Genomic DNA, 19,182 nt, shown 5'->3' on the forward strand with positions numbered 1-19,182 from the left:
TCCATCACTTGTGGAAATAACCGGGGCGAACAGCACAGTGCACAAAGCCAGCACCAGAGAAAGCGCGCGAATTAGCCGCAGCCAGCGGGGCCTCTTCCTCGGAGCCCTCAAGACAAAGCGAGATCCCGACACGCACCGCGGCGCGGACTACATATCCCAGCATGCAAAGCCTCAGGCCTCCCACTGGACTGCGTTCCCCGGCATGCAAGGCGCTAGTGTCTCCCGGCCAGACTACGCTTCCCGGCATGCTCTCTGCCGACAAGAAGTCGGCGACCCGAGAGGCCTGGGGTACTGGAGTAGTGGGTTCTGTCTCCGCCCGTTCGGTAGTCCTTCGGCGTCAGGAGCCGGACACCGTCGCCCGGGGTCCCCTCCTGAGCGACACAGGTTCCCGGCCCTTTATTTATCACCGGAGTCAACCAGAACGTGAGCTGCTCCAGGCTGAGGAGGGCGGGATGGGGGCCGGACAAGCTCGGTCGGCTTCAGCCAATGGCGCCCGAGCGGCTGCCCCGTCACCATGGCAACCCAGGCCGCCCGCGCGGGAGGAGGAGAGGACCAGCGGCTCATTGGGCAGAATCTTTCTCGAAGGCTCGAGAAGAAGGAAGCGGAAGTGGCACGTGGAGGCGCCGGTGAGTAAATGCCGCAGATTCTGGAAAGTTCTCCTCAGTAGGCTACATAAGGCTGAGCTACTGGGACCTCCCCTTTTGGGTTGGTAGCCGAACGGCGGCGGCGGCGGCGGCGGCTGCGTGCTCGTGAGAGGCGAGCGGCGGGCGGCAGTGGCGGAGCGCGGTCTTGCGGGCTAAGACCCACGCATCTTCCCGGCCGGTCGGGAGCAGGGCGAGCACGCAGAGGACCCGAGGCGGAGGCGGACAGAGCCAGCCATGTCGGTGGTGGGGCTAGACGTGGGCTCGCAGAGCTGCTACATCGCCGTGGCGCGGGCCGGGGGCATCGAGACCATCGCCAACGAGTTCAGCGACCGCTGCACCCCGTAAGTAGGAGCCTGGGTGGCCAGGGAGGGCGCGAGATCGCCGGTTCTCCCCGGGAGATGGTGGGCCGGGGCTTGGGAGAACCGTGACACCCGGCGACCACCTGGCCTGGAGGGCCTTTCCGGCCTCGCCCCCAGCTCCCCAACCCAGCTTGTTCAAGCTGGCACCGGCTCCCACCGCAGCCAGGATCTCCGCGGAGCCCGGGCTGCTGAGCCTTTTCTTCCGCATGGTGAATCTCCAAATGACCTAGAAGGTTCCAGAGCCTGTGCACTGCTGCTTGCCTAAGGAGCGGGCGGACTGTTGTTAGCGACCACAGAAACACTCTATGGTGGAGGAAGCCAGCGGCTCTGCTTCTCATCCACTCTTGATTTGCTAACGTCGCCCTAGTGCCCCGAATCGTTTTTGTTTTTGTTTTTGTTTTGGAAGCGTCCTTTTTAAAGCTCGTTGTGAAAGCGTTTTTTGAGAGTTTCCAGACCGAGTGTGTGTTTGTTTATTTAACACGGTTTAGAATAAGCAGTACAAGTTTCACATTGTTGTTGCTAACACGCTGCCCTGAAAACAACTCCGCGGGAAAGATTGTTGTTGTTGTTGTTGTTGTCGTCTCTGAATTTAATATTCTGCAGCACCGTGGGTCGGCAAACGGACTCATGGGAAAAAGCAACTTTTTAAGAAAATTAGTTCCTGGAGGTTAATATAGCAAATGGCCTGCATGTGCATCCTGCGGCAACAGCTGCTTGCTTTTCAAAGCAATTATTGAGGGTTTTTTCCCATGTGCAGAGATAATAAGTAGTAAACATCGAACCTCAAGGTAAATTTATTCCGACCTAAGGTAATGTTTATGAGAGTGAATAGGAAGCCTTGCTGGGAACTTACTGTCTGAGCAGCGCATTGATCTACCTCTTTACAGAGCCTTGGTGGTCTGTGCTTCACAATTAGCCAGAAAGACACCAGCGGTTCATGCCTCCCCCCTGCTGAGCGCACATAGGAAGTTAGAAAAAGAAACAGGGCGAGATGCTCCCTCTGGGTGTTGCAGAATTTTCAACCGGGGTGTTTTATTACTGTTTGACAAACGATGTGGTTTACAGTTGAGATGGCTACTGATTCCTATGACAGTTGATTGACTTGGAAAATGAGAAGGTCCAGTCTTAGAAGTATCTAGTCGCTCTGGGCCGGGTCACACAGCGTGTAGGCTGCACCTGACAAAATCCAGCTGCTGCTTGAGGATCCCTGGCTCTTAGGGTGCCATTTAGTACCTGCTTAGACCATCTAGGTCCAAGATGTTTCTATTACAGCAAACTTAACATCCTCAGTACAGTCCTATTTTACTCATCTCATTTACCCATGTAGGAGTGACTAAACTAAAATTAGGTTTGCATTAGTAATGCACGATGGCTTACTCCTCTAAGCCAGAACCTTCATCATCGCCTCCTCCACACTCTGATCTTGCCTCTGCCCTGGTACTATGAATTCCGTTTCCACTGCTGAGAAAGCGGGTACAGGTCACTCCTCACCTCCTTATTCAGTAGGCAGTAACTTTGTTTATGTTTCCATTCCGTGGGACCTTCTTAAGTAGAACCTTCCAGATGAGCACACACCTCTGCATCCTTTAAGCCCTATGGGCATAGACCTCTTAGAGTTACATACGAACTTTACAATTCTAAAGTAGAAGTTTTATCAGGACAAAAATAAGTGGCAGTGGCATTTAGAATTGTATGAGCTGATGGCAGGCGGGGTTGCCACGTACTTTTTGTTGGTGTGTAATGCCAAGTTATTAATACTCCAAATTAAGACTCTCAGAGTCTGTTGATTCTGAGTGACCTGGTGACAGTGTCTGGTGGCCGAGGTGTTGAGAGAGATGCTCGAGCTGCAAGCAGATGGGCCCATTTCTTGGTGGAGGAGGCTGGGCTGTACTTGGACTGGAGGTCGGAGCTGTGCTCTGACCATCAGTACCTGCAGACCCACCTTTGAGTATCTGGCGGGACTTGTAAACAGCAGGATTGTGCTTCACTTATGTTGGGATTTCTCTCGTCGGTTTAGTAATGGCCACATGAGCTTTTTTTTTGAGATGTGTGAAACGTTTATTTTATATTACTTCTAGGTCAGTCATATCATTTGGACCGAAAAACAGAACAATTGGAGTTGCGGCCAAAAACCAGGTATGTTCTTGAAGAGAAAGAGCATCTGGCTTAAGGGAAAAATCCCAGAAGCACACCCTCATGGTGTTCTGAAGCTTAATCTAATCTAAATTTTAAAAATCTAACTTGGGACTGGAGAGATGGTTCAGCCCTTAAGAGCATGCGCTGCTCTTGCAGGTGTGGGTCCCAGCACTTACTTGGTGGATCGGCACCCTCTCTGGCTTCCATGGCAACCAGGCATGCATGTGCTATGCAGATACTCATACATGCACATTAAAAATTAGTAAAAATAGATGTGTATCACGTGTGCTTTTTGAACTCTCAGGTTTATCATCCTCACCCTTGTTCCTAAGATTTGATTTGATTTTTTTAATTGGCAGCCTTAGTGTTTGGTAACTTGCCCTTCAGTTGAAAATACATATAGTCTTGCTGTATAGCTCTGGCTGGTCTCTGGGGTCTGCCTGCCTCCGCCTCCTGAGTGCTGAGTAGTGGGACTAAAGGCCTATGACACCATGCTTGGCTTTAAAGTTTTTTAGATTACAGACACCTGACTTTTTTTCATGTGTAGTTTCCCGGAGGCTAGTAAGGCTCCTCGGTGCCGATAGGCACCTGTTGCCAAGCCTGGACACGTGAGTTCCATCCTTGGGACACAAGTAGTAATAGCAGAGAACCTTTTCCTGCAGAGTATCTCCATAGTTGTTTTTGTTTGTGTAACTTATGTCAGTTTTAGAAGCTTAGTTGTATGCGTACACCTGCCTCATTGCTGAGCTGCGGGTGCTGCCGGGCTGGAGAAGACAGAGTGGTCTCTCGGGGCTTCCACATTTAAATGATTTCAGAAGCTTAATCTTCGAAGCCTTCAGTTTTGATGAGGAGAGCCTACCTTTGAGTGGATGTATTCTGAAATGGGACTTCTTAATCTAGAACTTCGTAAAATATTTGACCCAAAAAATAGATTAAGAAAACACCATCTCAGAGAAAATTGGCCCATTGCCATCCAACTTCCTGCATTTTGTGCCCCTTAGGACCACATGTACCTGAGAGCAAGACCACATTCCAGGGATCAGGCTGCACGTCCAGCAGTTTGCGATGGGTGTGAGTTTAGTGCTGTAAGATCTGGGCACCCCACCCCCAGTTGTCATTTAGGAACTGGGCAAACTAGCCTCACCCCCTCTGCCTCTGGCGCCGGACAGTGCCCCAAGTGGACCTTATTTGGGGCATTGAGCTCGGGTTTATTTGGGGAGAAGATGGGGTGCAGCAATACGGTTGCTGAGGAGTTCTAGAGCTTTGGAGACAGTTGCGCCGTCTTTTCCTTTATCTTGCAGATTTTGAGATCTGCCCCAAAATCTGATGACACCATTGCCTTTGCTTCTGGCATTTTCCATAGAAGAAAGTACAGTAGGAGCTATCCATTCATGGAAAATCGAGGCCTGAGGGAAAGTTAGGTATACCCCAGAGATGGTTTGAGTTGCACAAGTGACTGAAATTGCTGTAGGTATTGGTAGGGGATGAAATGAGGAAAAAGCTTAAATTTTACATTTCTTTTGCAGCAAATCACTCATGCAAACAATACAGTGTCTAGCTTTAAGCGATTTCATGGCAGAGCATTCAATGACCCCTTCATTCAGAAGGAGAAGGACAACCTGAGCTATGACTTGGTTCCCATGAAGAATGGTGGTGTTGGAATAAAGGTAACACAGCTGACCTGCCGGGCTCTGTGTGGGTGTTCACACCTCAGCACTGACCTGCTGGGCTCTGTAAGCCCACTGTGGAGGTGTTCACGCCTCAGCACTGACCTGCTGGGCTCTGTAAGCCCACTGTGGGGGTGTTCACACCTCAGCACTGACCTGCTGGGCTCTGTAAGCCCACTGTGGAGGTGTTCACGCCTCAGCACTGAACCCAAGTTCACTGGACCCGGTCAGTTTTCTCCCTCTTATTTGGCTCCTTTAAAGGTGTAGTTAGTATAAGCTGTCTCCTGAGAATGCATACTTCTGTAGATTAATCTGTGCTTCTAACTTTGAAGCTTTTTTTTTTTTTTTTTTTGGGTTGCTTTGGTGTTAAAAAAATTCCAAGTATTGTTGATGTCTCAGAAGTGGTCAGACAGCCCCTTGGGAGCGTGTGGAGAGCCATGGAGTGACAGCCAGAGTCCAGCTAGCGGCAGCTGTCTGTGTCCGCACATGTCTTTTCATCTTCCTTCTTTTCCTCCCCTTCTTTCTTAGTTCTTTTTTTCCTTCCAAACCAGTAAACTAAATTCGGAGGCTCAGGGTGTATGCTGACAGTTGGTTGACACTAACGTTGAAACATTTTCACCTTGTTGTAGGTCATGTACATGGATGAAGAGCATCTCTTCAGCGTGGAGCAGATAACAGCCATGCTGCTGACTAAGTTAAAGGAGACCGCAGAGAACAACCTCAAGAAGCCTGTGACAGACTGTGTCATTTCAGTAAGTGGACTGCAGCCATCAGCGTGCGGCTGCTCAGCTTGCCTTAGCTCACTCCAGCACTGCACATGCGCGCACTCCTTACCAAGGAGCTCTTAAACTGAGCGCTCTGCAGCCTTTGAAAGTAAGCTTGAGTGATAATTTTAGCTAGAAGCTGCAAGGCTTCTTTGACTACAGAGGTGCGCAGTGTCCCAGGGTCTCCTGTGAAGGTTTCTGACAGCAGGTGAACCCTTGCACCTGCGTTCTCTCCATGCCGGTTGGCTGCTGGATTCTGGGCTTTAGTGTTCTGGAGAGCTTTTCATAGGGAAAGAATTCTCTGTTGCCCTGAAAACCAGCGCTTTGGGAGTTATTGCTTATTTAATTTTTCTTCTCTGTTTTCTTGTAAAGGCAGCTCTGAAAATCAAGGGAAATGTGTAGAAACAAAGTCTAAATTTCTATTTCTGTGCCTGCTGTGTGTTCATTAAGATGGGTTGTGAGGCGGCTGTGTGTCTAGGGAGTGACAGTCTGTGTTTGTAGGTCCCGTCCTTCTTCACAGACGCCGAGAGGAGGTCTGTTCTGGACGCCGCACAGATTGTGGGCTTGAACTGCTTACGGCTCATGAATGACATGACGGCTGGTAAGAGGCGCTGGGGGCTGAGGTTTTTCCTAGAAGTGCCTTTGTAATGGAATTAAATGAGATGCTTTGAGATTGGCGTTTCTGTTTATTGGTCATGCTTTCACAGTTGAAAAAAGTAAACTTGTGGACTAGCAGGCTGGTGTTAGAAGTAAGGTTTGTATAGAGTCTGATACTCTTTGCGACTTGTCCTTAATTGTGTCTCTCATGGAAGAGTGATGGAGCATTGCCCTAAAGTTAAGAAGAGTAGTGGCTGCAGACTGCCCTGACCTGGCTTTTGTTCTCCTCATAGTTGCTTTGAACTACGGAATTTATAAGCAGGATCTCCCAAACGCAGACGAGAAGCCCCGGGTAGTGGTGTTTGTGGACATGGGACACTCCTCTTTCCAAGTGTCTGCCTGTGCTTTTAACAAAGGCAAACTGAAGGTAAAGGTGAAAGGGCACAAACTAGAGACGAATTTTGAGAAACGGCTACATAAAGATGATGCATCCTCTTAGCACACTGGGGCGGAGTGGGGTGGGGTGGGGGCTTTGTGTCTAAGAAAAATCATGGTAAGGTTCTCGTCAGCATAGAGAGTGAGAGGAAATACTATAAGAGTAGAGAAATTGGCACTCCTGTAGTTATGTCCTCGTGACTTGGGTTAAAGTAGACGTTGTGAGCCTGTTAGCCTTCTGTTTGAATAGGAATATCCAAGGTTCTAACTATAATGTGGTTGAAAACAGCTGCCTCCTTTCTCCTGCCGTCTGGCCCACCGTAGGTTCTAGGCACGGCTTTTGATCCTTTCCTGGGAGGGAAGAGCTTCGATGAGAAGCTGGTGGAACATTTTTGTGCTGAATTTAAAACCAAGTACAAACTAGATGCAAAATCCAAAATCCGAGCGCTCCTTCGTCTTCATCAGGAGTGTGAGAAGTTAAAAAAGCTCATGAGCTCTAACAGCACGGACCTGCCACTGAATATTGAATGCTTTATGAATGACAAAGATGTCTCTGGAAAGATGAACAGGTATCTGGATCTTATTGTACACACAAAATTGACCTTAGCGGTGTTTGTGGCCTGTGGCCTGTTTTGCCTTACACTTCAGGACTGTGTGCTTAGACACCATTGCTTATCACTGAGGACCTAGAGGCACGCCGCTGAAGAGTGCTTTTTTAAAAAAAGTGTGTGTGTGCATCCCTACCCTGGTGCACATGTGGGACTCGAGGACAAGTCTCAGGACTGTTTGTCACCCAGGTGCCTTCACTTGCTGAGTCACCTCATTAGCCCGTGAGGAGGGACTTTAAAATGTCTTTCCTAAATGTGACTGATTTCTTTGTATATTCAGAGTTTCCCATTCTCTATGCTGTGAATATACATATAATATTTGCATTATATGTAAAGTTAAAAACTTGGCTGCTATGGGATTTAGGGCCTGAGAAGAAAAAGCAAAATGAATTGGGCTGGTAAAACTCACTGGCTGAAACTAGGACAGGGTGATAGTGACATGTGCTAACCCTCCTAATAATGCCTCATGCCATGCCCCTCTTGCTTACTAAGGTCACAGTTTGAGGAACTGTGTGCTGACCTCCTGCAGAAGATCGAGGGTCCCCTTCACTCACTGTTGGAGCAGACGCACCTCAAGGCTGAAGACGTGAGTGCTGTCGAGATAGTTGGAGGAGCCACAAGAATTCCAGCTGTGAAGGAGAGAATCGCCAAGTTCTTTGGAAAAGATGTCAGCACCACACTCAATGCAGATGAAGCAGTGGCCAGAGGGTGCGCCCTACAGGTACCTGACCCCCCCCCACCGCGGCTCACCCTGGGCCTGGCACACAGCTCTGGGCCTGCTGTGTTCAAGGGAGGGACTTAGAATACAGCCAAGGATTGACTTGAGGGAACATGCCTAGGCATTAAAGGTATTAGTTGACCAGTGGTTTTAGAAAAGAGATGCTCTTCCCTCTCCCACGTGGTGTCTAACCTCCTTATCCAGTGACGCATGACAGTGCTGCCCTGGTAATGTCACTAGTGAATAGAGCATGAAGGATGACATAGTGAAACGACTGAGCCAGCCATGTCTGACCTGTGCTTGTCTACTTAGGATTGTAAAGTGAGATTCTGTGAGCAAAGGTCTTGAGAGGACTTGCCTTAGACACACAGCAGAAAAGAGTGGACAGCACGGCCCACTTGTCTGTCACAGCCCAGCTGGCTTTGGGCTTATTAATGGTTGTTAGTTGTCCAAAACAGTGGGCATTGTCATGTGTATGTGGGTATGCTAAGAGTTTGACCCCTGTTGCCTGTGCTGGCCCTCCACGTGGTAGTGCTTTGTTGTTCGTCCTTCACTGTGGAATGTGCATCTTTCTCTCTGGTTCCCCAGAGTGCTTGAAATTGATGATTTCTGAGAAGTGGAACTAGTTTCTGGCCTCTGACGGTTCCATTGATGAGATCAGCCTCTCCTTAGGCCTGTGTGTTTGCTTCACTGGTTTAGTCAGTTTAGTGTGTCCTGTGTGTGCAGGACCTGCCTCCCTCTGTCCTGTCCTGTGTGTGCAGGACCTGCCTCCCTCTGTCCTGTCCTGTGTGTGCAGGACCTGCCTCCCTCTGTCCCGTCCTGTGTGTGCAGGACCTGCCTCCATCTGTTCCGTCCTGTGTGTGCAGGACCTGCCTCCCTCTGTCCTGTCCTGTGTGTGCAGGACCTGCCTCCCTCTGTCCCGTCCTGTGTGTGCAGGACCTGCCTTTGAATTTGCCACTGCTTTTCATTTACAAATTCTATAGCAAATGCAGACATGTTGAATTTTACCCTTTTTGGTTTCTTTGACATGTCAAAGCAACAAAGTAGAACTTGTTGTGGGTGTACACATCAAAGGAGAGTCAGCTTATAGTTGAAAATGCCACCAGCAAGGCATTTCTGGAAAAACCTGTTTTCAGTCTGTAGACCTTGGAATTAGAATTGCTAGCCCAGGGTTCATGATTAGTCTGTACTGCTAGTGATTAACACGGCGTTAGATGACACATTCTCTATGCTTAAGGTGAAATACACTGCAGACAGTTCAGATCTGCCCGTCCCAGTAGAACTGTCTGTGGAAATAATGTGTGCTCATGATGTTTTTAACCTTTAAAAACCTCTGTCTTTTCAAGTGTGCAATTCTTTCTCCGGCATTTAAAGTTAGAGAGTTCTCCGTCACAGATGCTGTTCCGTTCCCAATATCTCTGGTCTGGAACCACGACTCAGAAGAAACTGAAGGGTATGTAGCTACAGATAGATGGCTTTCACATGCTGTACTGCCCTCAGTAAGAATTGCATGACCAGCACCTTTCTGGTGGCCAAACCTGACCGTCTTCTTTTGGTCGTTGTGAATGATTGCTGGGGTGGGATTAGGAAGAGGTCAGAGTGTCTGTCTTTACTGAGTGTGAGCTGTTGAGTGTCTTTGCTTCCTCCCTCCCTAGTGTGCACGAGGTGTTCAGCCGGAACCATGCTGCTCCTTTTTCCAAAGTTCTCACCTTCCTGAGAAGGGGTCCTTTTGAGCTGGAAGCGTTCTATTCTGACCCTCAAGGAGTTCCATATCCAGAAGCAAAAATAGGTAAGCATGGTACGCACCTGCCTCTGAGTTAGAGGTGCAGCTCATCGTCCAGGCTAGGAGCTGAGACATGAGTGTTCTCTACAGAAGAGGTGAGTCTCCTGGGCACGCTGACCTGGAGACCCGCTAGCCTGCCTGCTGCATCGCTCCTGTGTGTGTGTGTGTGGGGGGGGGGTTGCACTCTGTTTGTAGAATACTGGCCACTCACTGAGCTCCAGAGTTGAGTGTTGTCAGCAGGGCGTCCCTCCCAGTCATCTTATGTGCTACACCCTCTGAAGGAGCATCTCCCATCTGCTTTTAGTTTTAGTAACTTCCTTTTCCTAGACTGGAAACTGCCAATGCTGCCAGGCCTCTATGCCCTTCCCCTCCCCTCGGCTAGGGAGACAGTGTTGAGGATGCAGTCTGGCCGCCATTCTCTAGCTGGAGGCCTGTCACGTGCTCACAGACATTGTTGACAGTGTAGTGGGAGAACAGCAGCTGGGGAAGCTGTTAGCTGTGGACTACGTTTTTCTGGGTGGGAGAGGTGAGCTGTTTCTTTAGTACATGCATGTTAGGGTTTCTCACACTGAGGACCCGAGCTGTCCATCCTGAGCAGTTTCACATCCCGCACTCGGGTCTCCATGTTCCCACAAGTGTTGTTTCTATAGAGGACTGCCTGGCGGTTACTTTTGAGTTAGTGATTTGATATTAATCAAGATCTATGCCAGCCAGCATCATTGACTGGTCTGGTACTTAAATCTACCATTGTATGTGCTTTTGCAGACAGCGCCTTAAATAAAGGACTCTTACATCATGTCATTCTTGAATAGAACTTGTTCAAAACACTTTTTCGGGGGTCAGAGGATGGGGGTCCGGCTAAGTATTCCTGGATACTGGTATTAAAGGTGTGTGCTTCCATGCCTGTTAAATATTTTTTGTGTATGAGTGAATGTATGGAGGTCATGGGACAACGTTTGGGGGTGGGTTCTCTGCTTAGGTCCCAAGATTGACCTTGGACAGAGTACCATCCTTGAAGGAAAAGGTGGTAGGACTGAGCACTTGTATAGCAAGCGCTTTCCTACTGAGCCACCCCAGCAGCCCCCGGAGCTTGTGACTTAGTGGTGGGAGCTGCTGGCACTGGGCTCTACAGTAAGTGCTCATCATAATGACCAAACTTTTAATACAGTTCCCAATGCTGTGCTGATCCTCAAACATAAAACTATTTTGTTGCTACCTCATAACTGTAATTGTGCTACTGTTATGAATCATAATGTAAATACCTGTGTTTTCAGATGGTCTTAGACAACCCCTTTGAGAGGGTCATTTGAAAGCCCCCCACAGGTTGAGGAGACCAGCGGACAGCAGGCTCACAGTGTTCCTAGTCACAGCTGTAGTGCTGCCTTAGCAGTGCCAGTGTAGTGTGCCTCAGCTCATGTTCCCATTTAACATGACTTGAACAGTAAAAGCCTGCGAATGGGGCGTGGGCCTGCTCTCCTGTGCCTTAGCTTGCTCGTGGGTTCTCACGGCCGCTATGTGCTGGTCCACCTGGCATTGGGGAAGGAGGAGACTGAGATCACTGCCAGTGAGTGTTCATACAGAGTGAGCGTTCTCACAGAGGGTTAGCGACATGGTGGCAGTAGCCGGCGAGTGCCCGCCAAGGGACTTGAAGTTGGTTGGGAATGGGTATGGTTTTGGAGCGGCACTTCCTTCACAGTTGACTTCTTAGCCTCGAGGCTTTTTCACTGTCTTTATAGAAATGGAAGTCTGTCTCTAAACTAGCAGTCCCTTTCTGCTCTAGGCCGTTTTGTTGTTCAGAATGTGTCTGCACAGAAAGATGGAGAGAAGTCCAGAGTGAAAGTCAAAGTGCGTGTGAACACACATGGTATTTTCACCATCTCCACGGCGTCCATGGTGGAAAAGGTCCCAACTGAGGAGGACGAGGGCTCTTCTGTAGAGGCAGACATGGAGTGTCCAAACCAGAGACCAGCAGAAAGCTCGGATGTGGATGTAAGTGGCTGAGAGACCATCACATTCAAAAGTAGAGTTGACTTCTTTCTAAGCTACAGGAGGGTAGACAAAGAATAATAATTTTCTTCAATTGTATGACCCTGGCCAACATTTTGTGTAGTGAGAGTTGGTCTTGTCAATGGTGGATGTGAGTCCTGTGTCCTGTGACTGAGGTGCGTGAGTTTGCAGAGCCAGCGTGTGACTAGAGTAGGACGGGTTCTGTCTTCTTTCTCAAGGGTGCGTGTTAAATCAGATACTGATTGGTTAAAAACAACTATAAAGGGCTGGAGAGATGGTTCAGAGGTCAAGAGCACTGACAGCTCTCCCAGAGGCCCTGGATTCAGTTCCCAGCTCCCAGTGGTGCCTCACAACCATCAATAATGAGATATGATGCCTTCTTCAGACCTGCAGCTATACATGCAGGCAGAGCAAAGTATACATAATAAATAAATCTCTTTTTTAAAAACTATAAAAATTTGCAGGTTTTGTTTCATTTTCAATGTATGGCAAAATTGGCCTTGGTATTTCAGGACTTGTTTTTATTACCATGGCTTTCTGGGCTGGGGGAGGCAAGAGGAGGGATCTCATAGAGAATGGTGGAGCTGTGACTGCTCACCTTAGCATAGACTTGCGGTTGGTTTCTGGGCGCAGCAGAGATGACTTAAAGGATGCAGGCAATGCTGTGTTGGTGAAAGGCATTGGTACCCACAGTCCCAAATCCTGAAGGACCATTAGCATCATATGAACCTCTGGACACTGTTCACAGAGTGAGTGGGCTCGTGCCTTCGGTTCTAGCAGCTATGGGTGGAACTGTGGAGGCTGGAGAGGGTGGGAGGAAAGGTGATGGCAGGCACAGATTTGCTGAGGACTGGGGCTACTAAAGAGCCTTGAGGGGCACTGCTTTCCCTTCTGCCTATAAGCCGTAGTTTTAGGCAGGTTGTTAGTTGACATGCACTGTCTATTCTTGTCCTGGATTCCTCTGAGGTCACATAGCCGAGTCGCGAGCTGGGAATGAGAAGGCCTGGCATGGCCGATAGGCGGTGGTTTTCTGTAACTCTGGAGTGACGCTGTTCAGGCACACCTGCTGCTGCTGCTCGAGTTCACACTTCTGGAGCAGCCTGGGCTGGTAGTAGCCCGTGTCCTGTGCTTGTGAGAGTCATGTGTGTACAGGCTTAGGTGAAAGGGCCTTTGAGGGGAGCTCTGGGTTCTCCCCAGCAGTGAGAGCCCTTGTGTGTCTATAACAAACTGTAACACTGTCATTCATGAAGTTTCTTCCAGGTGAGATGGTAAAGTTTCACACACTGCTCTGTGTCTCTGGTACCTTTCCTGCCCACCCCCCTAAGACTTCAGGCATCTGACAGTCCTGTCTTTGGGCCCCTGTAACTTAAACAACGAGTACAGCTGCTCTCTACATCCTTTGTGCCTGGGCTTTCATTTCAGAAACATATCCAGCAAGACAACACTGAAGCTGGAACTCAGCCCCAGGTACAAACTGATGGCCAACCAACCTCACAGTCTCCCCCTTCACCTGAACTTACCTCAGAAGAGAACAAAGCCCCAGATGCTGACAAAGTGAGTGACTCTTCTAGTTCATGCGTTGGACAATGTGGCAGCATGTGATGCTGATGATGTGACCCGGTGACTTGTGGGCTGTAGGGGTTTACCAGCTGCAAGTAGTAGGGAAGCGGGGTCTGCTTTAGGTCCCTGCCAAGGTCGCAAGTTCCTGCTAGTGCCAGAAGCAATGGTGCTGCAGGGTCAATTAAAGGCAGTTGATTATTGATGAGTGCATGGGTTCTAAGGAGCCGAAACTTTTTCTCCTTCAACTTACCTGCCAATTTTGAGTTAAATGTGATGGTCGGGTAATGGCCAGCTATATTTCCTAAGCTAACTAAAACTGTTGTGTCCTTTAAAAATGGCAGATTTAAAGCTAGTGGTCAGGTAGACAGTTGGAAGCCCCTGCTTCCACTCAGGCTATGCTGTGTGAGTGATTGACTGTCCTTCAGAGTCTGGCTTCCTCCCCCTTCTTACTAAGGACACCTCACCCTCACTGGGGCAGGGTACAACGACGCTGCGCTGCGGGACGGAGATCAGGGCGGATTTGCTGCTAGGTTCTGGCTCCTCAGTCCAGATTCATTGTGGCCCTCAGCAGGAGCTGAATTTTTGAAAGCTGCTTTCCCCCTTTTTTTCATCTTAGAAAAGTGTTGAGGTGGTGGCGGTTGTTTGGAGCATTCCCCTTGATTTAGGGTTGGATGTCTACAGACTAATGCAGTTACCTCAGCACCTTTCTAGAAAAGGACGTTGGGTTGGAGCTCAGCCCTTAAAACATCCTGGAAGGCTTCTTACCTGGGTTGGAATGCTGTTTTGTCAGTTGGTCAGAGGCTGCTTACGTTTTGTGCTCCTTTTGCCCCTGCTGACTGCCGTCTTGACTACTCTTTGGTTTTGTTCCTGAATTACCAGTTGCACTCCTGTGTATCGCAGGCTATAGGCAGTGGGTTTATTTTTCTCTGTTGGGGATCAGGGCGTGGTGCGTTGGCCAACTGCTTGGTCCACGGCTCTTAGAAGGATGCAGTCGCCAGGGAACATGCCTCCTGTGGTCCGGGTTCCCGGGGCAGCGGTCCATGGGGTTGGTCTTCCGTCTTGACTGGTAGCCCAGGCAGTCCACTCTGCAGCCGAGTCCTCAGCTGTGCTTCAGCTGGGGCAGGAAGAAAGGGGGGTGGACAGCACAGGAGGCGCCCTTCTGTAGCCTTGACTGCATGTGACTTGTAGAGTCTGTAGTAAGATACACTGTGACTAGCCTTTATCCAAAATGCTTGCTGGGAGTGGTTTGGGGGGGGGGGCTTAGTTTTTCTTTTAGTAGTGTCCTGCGCAATGACATGCCTTAGGGTTAGGATATCAGACACTCGGTGTGTTCTATACTCCTCCCGGAGCCTGAAGCCAGACTTCTGTGGTGTGTTTTGGGTGTTTGTTTTCTGGCTGTGACCTGTCACCTGCTGTGGAGTTTTCTACATGGGGCAGGTAGATTTAGGAGCTTTTTGGATTGGGGATACTCTGTCATTTGCCTCAGCATCCCATTTGCTACTGTAAGACCCTTTCATCTCTTTATGTGGCCAAAGCTGTCCTCAAACACACACTGAGGTGGCAGGTATGCCACTGTGCCTGCATCCTCAAAGTCCAAATGAGGAATGATAGAGCTGAGAGGCAGGTGGCACCTCTCCCTGTACACAATGAGCAGACTTGTAGGGGTTGAGGACACTGAGCAGGCACCATGGTGGGACAGAGGGACTAACAGGCATTTCAGGAACCGAATAAATTCAAACAAACCTAGTATGAGTTTATGTGAAATTATTGTCAGATTCTAGACTAGCTAAGTAGGTAATTTGGTTTTGAGTTTAAAGAGATTTGGACAAGACATGAAGGCTTAATGTGAGCAGAGAGCACAGCCCTTGCAGCCCCACACTGTGGGCAGTGGGCGCAGGCGCACTTAGTGCAGCATGAGCTAGGGTCCCGCGCGTACAGTGTTGTCCTCTGCTCCACGGATTAAGGATTTTTCTTTTCCTTAACCCTCAAGGCAAATGAAAAGAAAGTTGATCAGCCTCCAGAAGCTAAAAAGCCTAAAATAAAAATGGTCAACGTGGAGCTGCCTGTAGAAGCCAACTTGGTGTGGCAGTTAGGGAGAGACCTGCTTAACATGTATATTGAGACAGAGGTAAGTGCTGTAAGCAGATGCGTGGCTTTGGTTGTTTCTGCGTACAGCAGGGGATCCGTGGTTACTACTTCATCCGGTGTGAAGGCTGCAGCGATTTCAGAGATAGGATAAAGGCAAAAGGGTGGATCTTTCTGCTTAGTTTATGTTGAATTTGTTGGGTTTGTGCATTAGGTAGCTGTGCTTGCTTGAGCATTGCTGCATTCTTAATAATTGGCTGACGGCCTGAGCACAGGCACAGTAGGAAGCAGGCCCTAGGATCCCCTCTTAAAGCACACTGCGCCTTCATTCAAGAGGCTGAGGATGAGCAAGGCCCACTCTGAGGTGGGAGCCCTCTGCTTGGAGACTGTGATGAAAAGTGGGATGGCCTAGCATTGTTAGAAAGCAACTTCTGTGTGAACATTTACAAACCTAAGGACCGTGAAGTTTTAGAGAAATGTCTATGAGGTGGAGATGGAGCCGGGCTTATTTTGTCGTCACATTGGCGTCTCTGAGCGCAGTCTGCTTCCGACAGGGGAGGATGATAATGCAGGACAAGCTGGAGAAGGAGAGGAACGACGCTAAGAACGCAGTGGAGGAGTGTGTGTACGAGTTCAGGGACAAGCTGTGTGGGCCGTACGAGAAGTTCATATGCGAGCAGGTACGCCCCGGCCGGCCTAACCCTTCATTAAGCCTCTGTGCTTGTGGTCACTTGAGTGTTCTAAAGAGAAAATGAGCAGGCCTTGGGAGAGGCTCACCGGCCTGGTCCCCACCATCCTGAAGGGAGAACATGGCGACATGTGTTCTTGAGTCTGTGGCATGTGACTCTGGGGCCAAATGATAGATCAGGGTCCATGCCTCTGTGATGCTGTTCTCTGGGCAGCTGTCTGTTACCGTCACCGTGAGGCAGGTTCAGTCTGCACTGTCACTAAGCAGCACCACCCCCTCTGTCCTTCACCTGCCTAAATGACCTCTGGGTAAACCCAGAAACACAGCTGTGAGTCAGAGGGCACTAGGAGGGAAGACAGCAGCCTGCTGTGGTGTGGGGCTTAGCTTGTACAGCTCACAGGTAGGGCCCTCTAGTCCCCGAGCCCTCAGTGTGCCTCAGTGCTGTGGTTACTGCCTGGCATCACCAAGAGAAGAGCTCTGGAGAGGCAGACATAATGGCTCCTCCACCACCCAGGCATTGGGTGGGAGGATGACCTGGAGTGGTCTCCTGGTACAGCAGTGTGAGTCTCAGGGGCTGTGGAAAGTCATGTAAGATGGACGCCACAGGCCAGGGAAGGGGAAACCTGAGATGCATGTTGGGGTGCGCTGCCACTGATGCTTGTCTCTCATATAAAGGAGCACGAGAAGTTCTTGAGGCTTCTCACGGAGACAGAGGACTGGCTGTATGAGGAGGGCGAGGACCAGGCCAAGCAAGCCTACATCGACAAGTTGGAAGAGTTGATGGTAAGCGCCTGCATCCTAAGCCCTGCACGTTTACTAAAGTGGAAGTGTTGCAACTGTTAACTTATTATATTCTGTTTTAGAAAATGGGCACTCCCGTTAAAGTCCGATTTCAAGAAGCCGAGGAGCGGCCAAAAGTGTTGGAGGAGCTGGGGCAGCGGCTGCAGCACTACGCCAAGATCGCAGCGGACTTCAGAAGCAAGGTGGGGAGTGACCTGAGTACACAGTGCTCAGTGATGCAGTGTGGGTGTCGGGAGACCAGGGTGGATTTGAACTTAGGGAAAGTAGGTCTGAGTAGATGTAGTTGTTCAGTATTCTATAGCAGGTCTTTGTCTTTCCTGTCCAGGATGAGAAATACAACCACATTGATGAATCTGAAATGAAGAAGGTTGAGAAGTCTGTTAATGAGGTGATGGAGTGGATGAACAATGCCATGAATGCTCAGGCTAAAAGGAGTCTTGATCAGGACCCTGTTGTGCGTGCTCATGAAATAAGAGCAAAGATCAAGGTGAGTGTTGGTGCCAGCTACTGACTGGACTCTCATTCAGCTTGACCATAAATCTTTGGCTTCTTCCTTAATTCAGAACAGACTTCTGCCCAACCCTGGTCGTCCCGTTGGCAGCACGTCCCTGCCGGCAGTTGTTGTCTTTAGGGGAGCGGACACTGAGTGCGCAGTCAGGAGGGAGACCAGCAAGCAACACTGCCAGGCGTTAATCCTCAGGGAGACAAAGTAGGGCAGAGGGGTCGGGATGCTAGCTGTGCCCTGCAGCTGGGTTGAGCATCTGACCAGGGGCAGCCTTCCGCTGTGTTAAGAGTCTGAGAAGGAAATGAAGTAGCTCTTGTCAGGAGCAACACCAGGAGGAGGGAAGGCCCAGGGATCGTGTTTGCAGCTGTAAACACGCATTACCTCCGTGTGGTGACTTAACCTCATTCACTGTCCCTGCCGTACTCAGGAGTTCATCACTCAGACCCTGTCGTGTTGCAGGGTGCATGAGGGCGGTAGTCACCTTGATCAAGCTCAGAGTTAATGAGGAAAATAGAATTGGCTGAGAAGCTTATCTGAGTTAATCGGGTGACTCCTTTTGTTTTCTTAGGAGTTGAACAATGTCTGTGAACCTGTTGTAACTCAACCCAAACCAAAAATTGAGTCACCTAAACTGGAGAGAACTCCAAATGGCCCAAATATTGACAAGAAAGAAGAAGATTTAGAAGGCAAAAATAAATTTGGTGCTGAAGCTCCGCATCAGAACGGTGAATGCCACCCTAACGAGAAGGGCTCTGTCACCATGGACCTAGACTAGGCACCGCGCTTCCTCCCATTCGTGAAATGTTTGCCATTGTGTGTGATTCTGTACAACAGACTGAGTCTATTTATATTTTCTTTTTTTTTTTTTAAGACTGTCTAGAAATTCTGTGTATTATGGGGGAGGGGAAGGAAAAGCTTGAGTCAGTAGTCTCTGACCCTAAAGGAGAACAAACGGCCTTGGTGACAGATTCCTGTGGAGTTGTGACCCACGTCAAGCTCTGTACAGTCCTGCTGCTCATACCATGAGGAAACCGGACTCTACTGCCTGTTCACGTGCACTGGGATCAAGTCTTTAAGCAGTTACTCTTGCCAAGGTTGTGTTTCTGCATTGTGCTCTCTGTTCCCGCATGTGTGTGGCTGTGGGTGTTTATAAATGAGACTAAGTCTGACTTGCATAAGGCTTTCAAAACTTAGGTCTGCCCCGTAGTGTGATTTTGCTTTCATTACTGCAAATTGATTGAGTACAACACAAGCTAGTGAACTGTAGCAGCATGCCAAGCAAGGCTGTGACTATCACCACGCTGTCCCGTGCAGCTGTGACACGGGAGACATAAGAATCATGTTGTGAATGCCTCATGAGCTTTAAAATAAAGTTCACCTGTGGTGTCATTTCTAAACTGCTGGCGTTGTCACTGACTCGGAAGGGCATTGGGGGGAAACCAGCACCTGCTGGCCACACTACACTGTAAAACATAAACACAAAGTGAGCGTAGCCCTGCTGGCACCTGTGGCCTTCCTGGTCCTTGTCCTATGGTGACTGACCGACAGACACATGAGACGTTAGGATTACCCAGTGATCAAAACGGATGGTTTGGTGAATTCTCTTCTGAAGCCAGTTGAAAATATTTGCGTTTCTTTGTCGTTTTGTGGAAGCGTAAGGCCTGATGCCCACTGAACATCCTGGAGATTTCCTGTCCTGGTGGCTGTAACTAAAGTGCCCGACGGTTGGCACATTAGAAAAAGATCCCTTCTGGACGCTGAAATACAAGTAGCAAAATACTAGCTCTGGAAAATTCCTGACTGCATCGCGAAATGGTGGGTGCAG

The 19,182-nt window shown here is 49.3% G+C and overlaps 1 protein-coding gene across 2 annotated transcripts; it reads left to right on the top strand.

The window, feature by feature from the left end:
- Window positions 1–471: 471 nt before the first annotated feature.
- HSPH1 (heat shock protein family H (Hsp110) member 1) lies at window positions 472–18,754 on the top strand. Of its 2 annotated transcripts, none has more exons than XM_084761264.1 (18): window positions 472–626; window positions 3,082–3,139; window positions 4,666–4,806; window positions 5,436–5,558; window positions 6,072–6,171; window positions 6,461–6,594; window positions 6,927–7,171; window positions 7,703–7,931; window positions 9,275–9,381; window positions 9,584–9,717; window positions 11,492–11,700; window positions 13,141–13,272; window positions 15,269–15,406; window positions 15,918–16,043; window positions 16,727–16,834; window positions 16,915–17,034; window positions 17,178–17,339; window positions 17,926–18,754. In XM_084761264.1, the coding sequence occupies exons 1-18, from the start codon at window positions 487–489 to the stop codon at window positions 18,130–18,132; spliced, it is 2,613 nt and encodes an 870-aa protein (XP_084617390.1). In that variant the 5' UTR covers window positions 472–486; the 3' UTR covers window positions 18,133–18,754. The 2 variants fall into 2 exon arrangements, with proteins under 2 accessions (XP_084617390.1, XP_084617389.1); XM_084761263.1 differs by having other exon boundaries at window positions 626–985.
- Window positions 18,755–19,182: the final 428 nt, after the last annotated feature.

Source organism: Acomys minous, assembly GCF_964271855.1.
Source record: "Acomys minous genome assembly, chromosome: 16".
NCBI lineage: Eukaryota > Metazoa > Chordata > Mammalia > Rodentia > Muridae > Acomys > Acomys minous.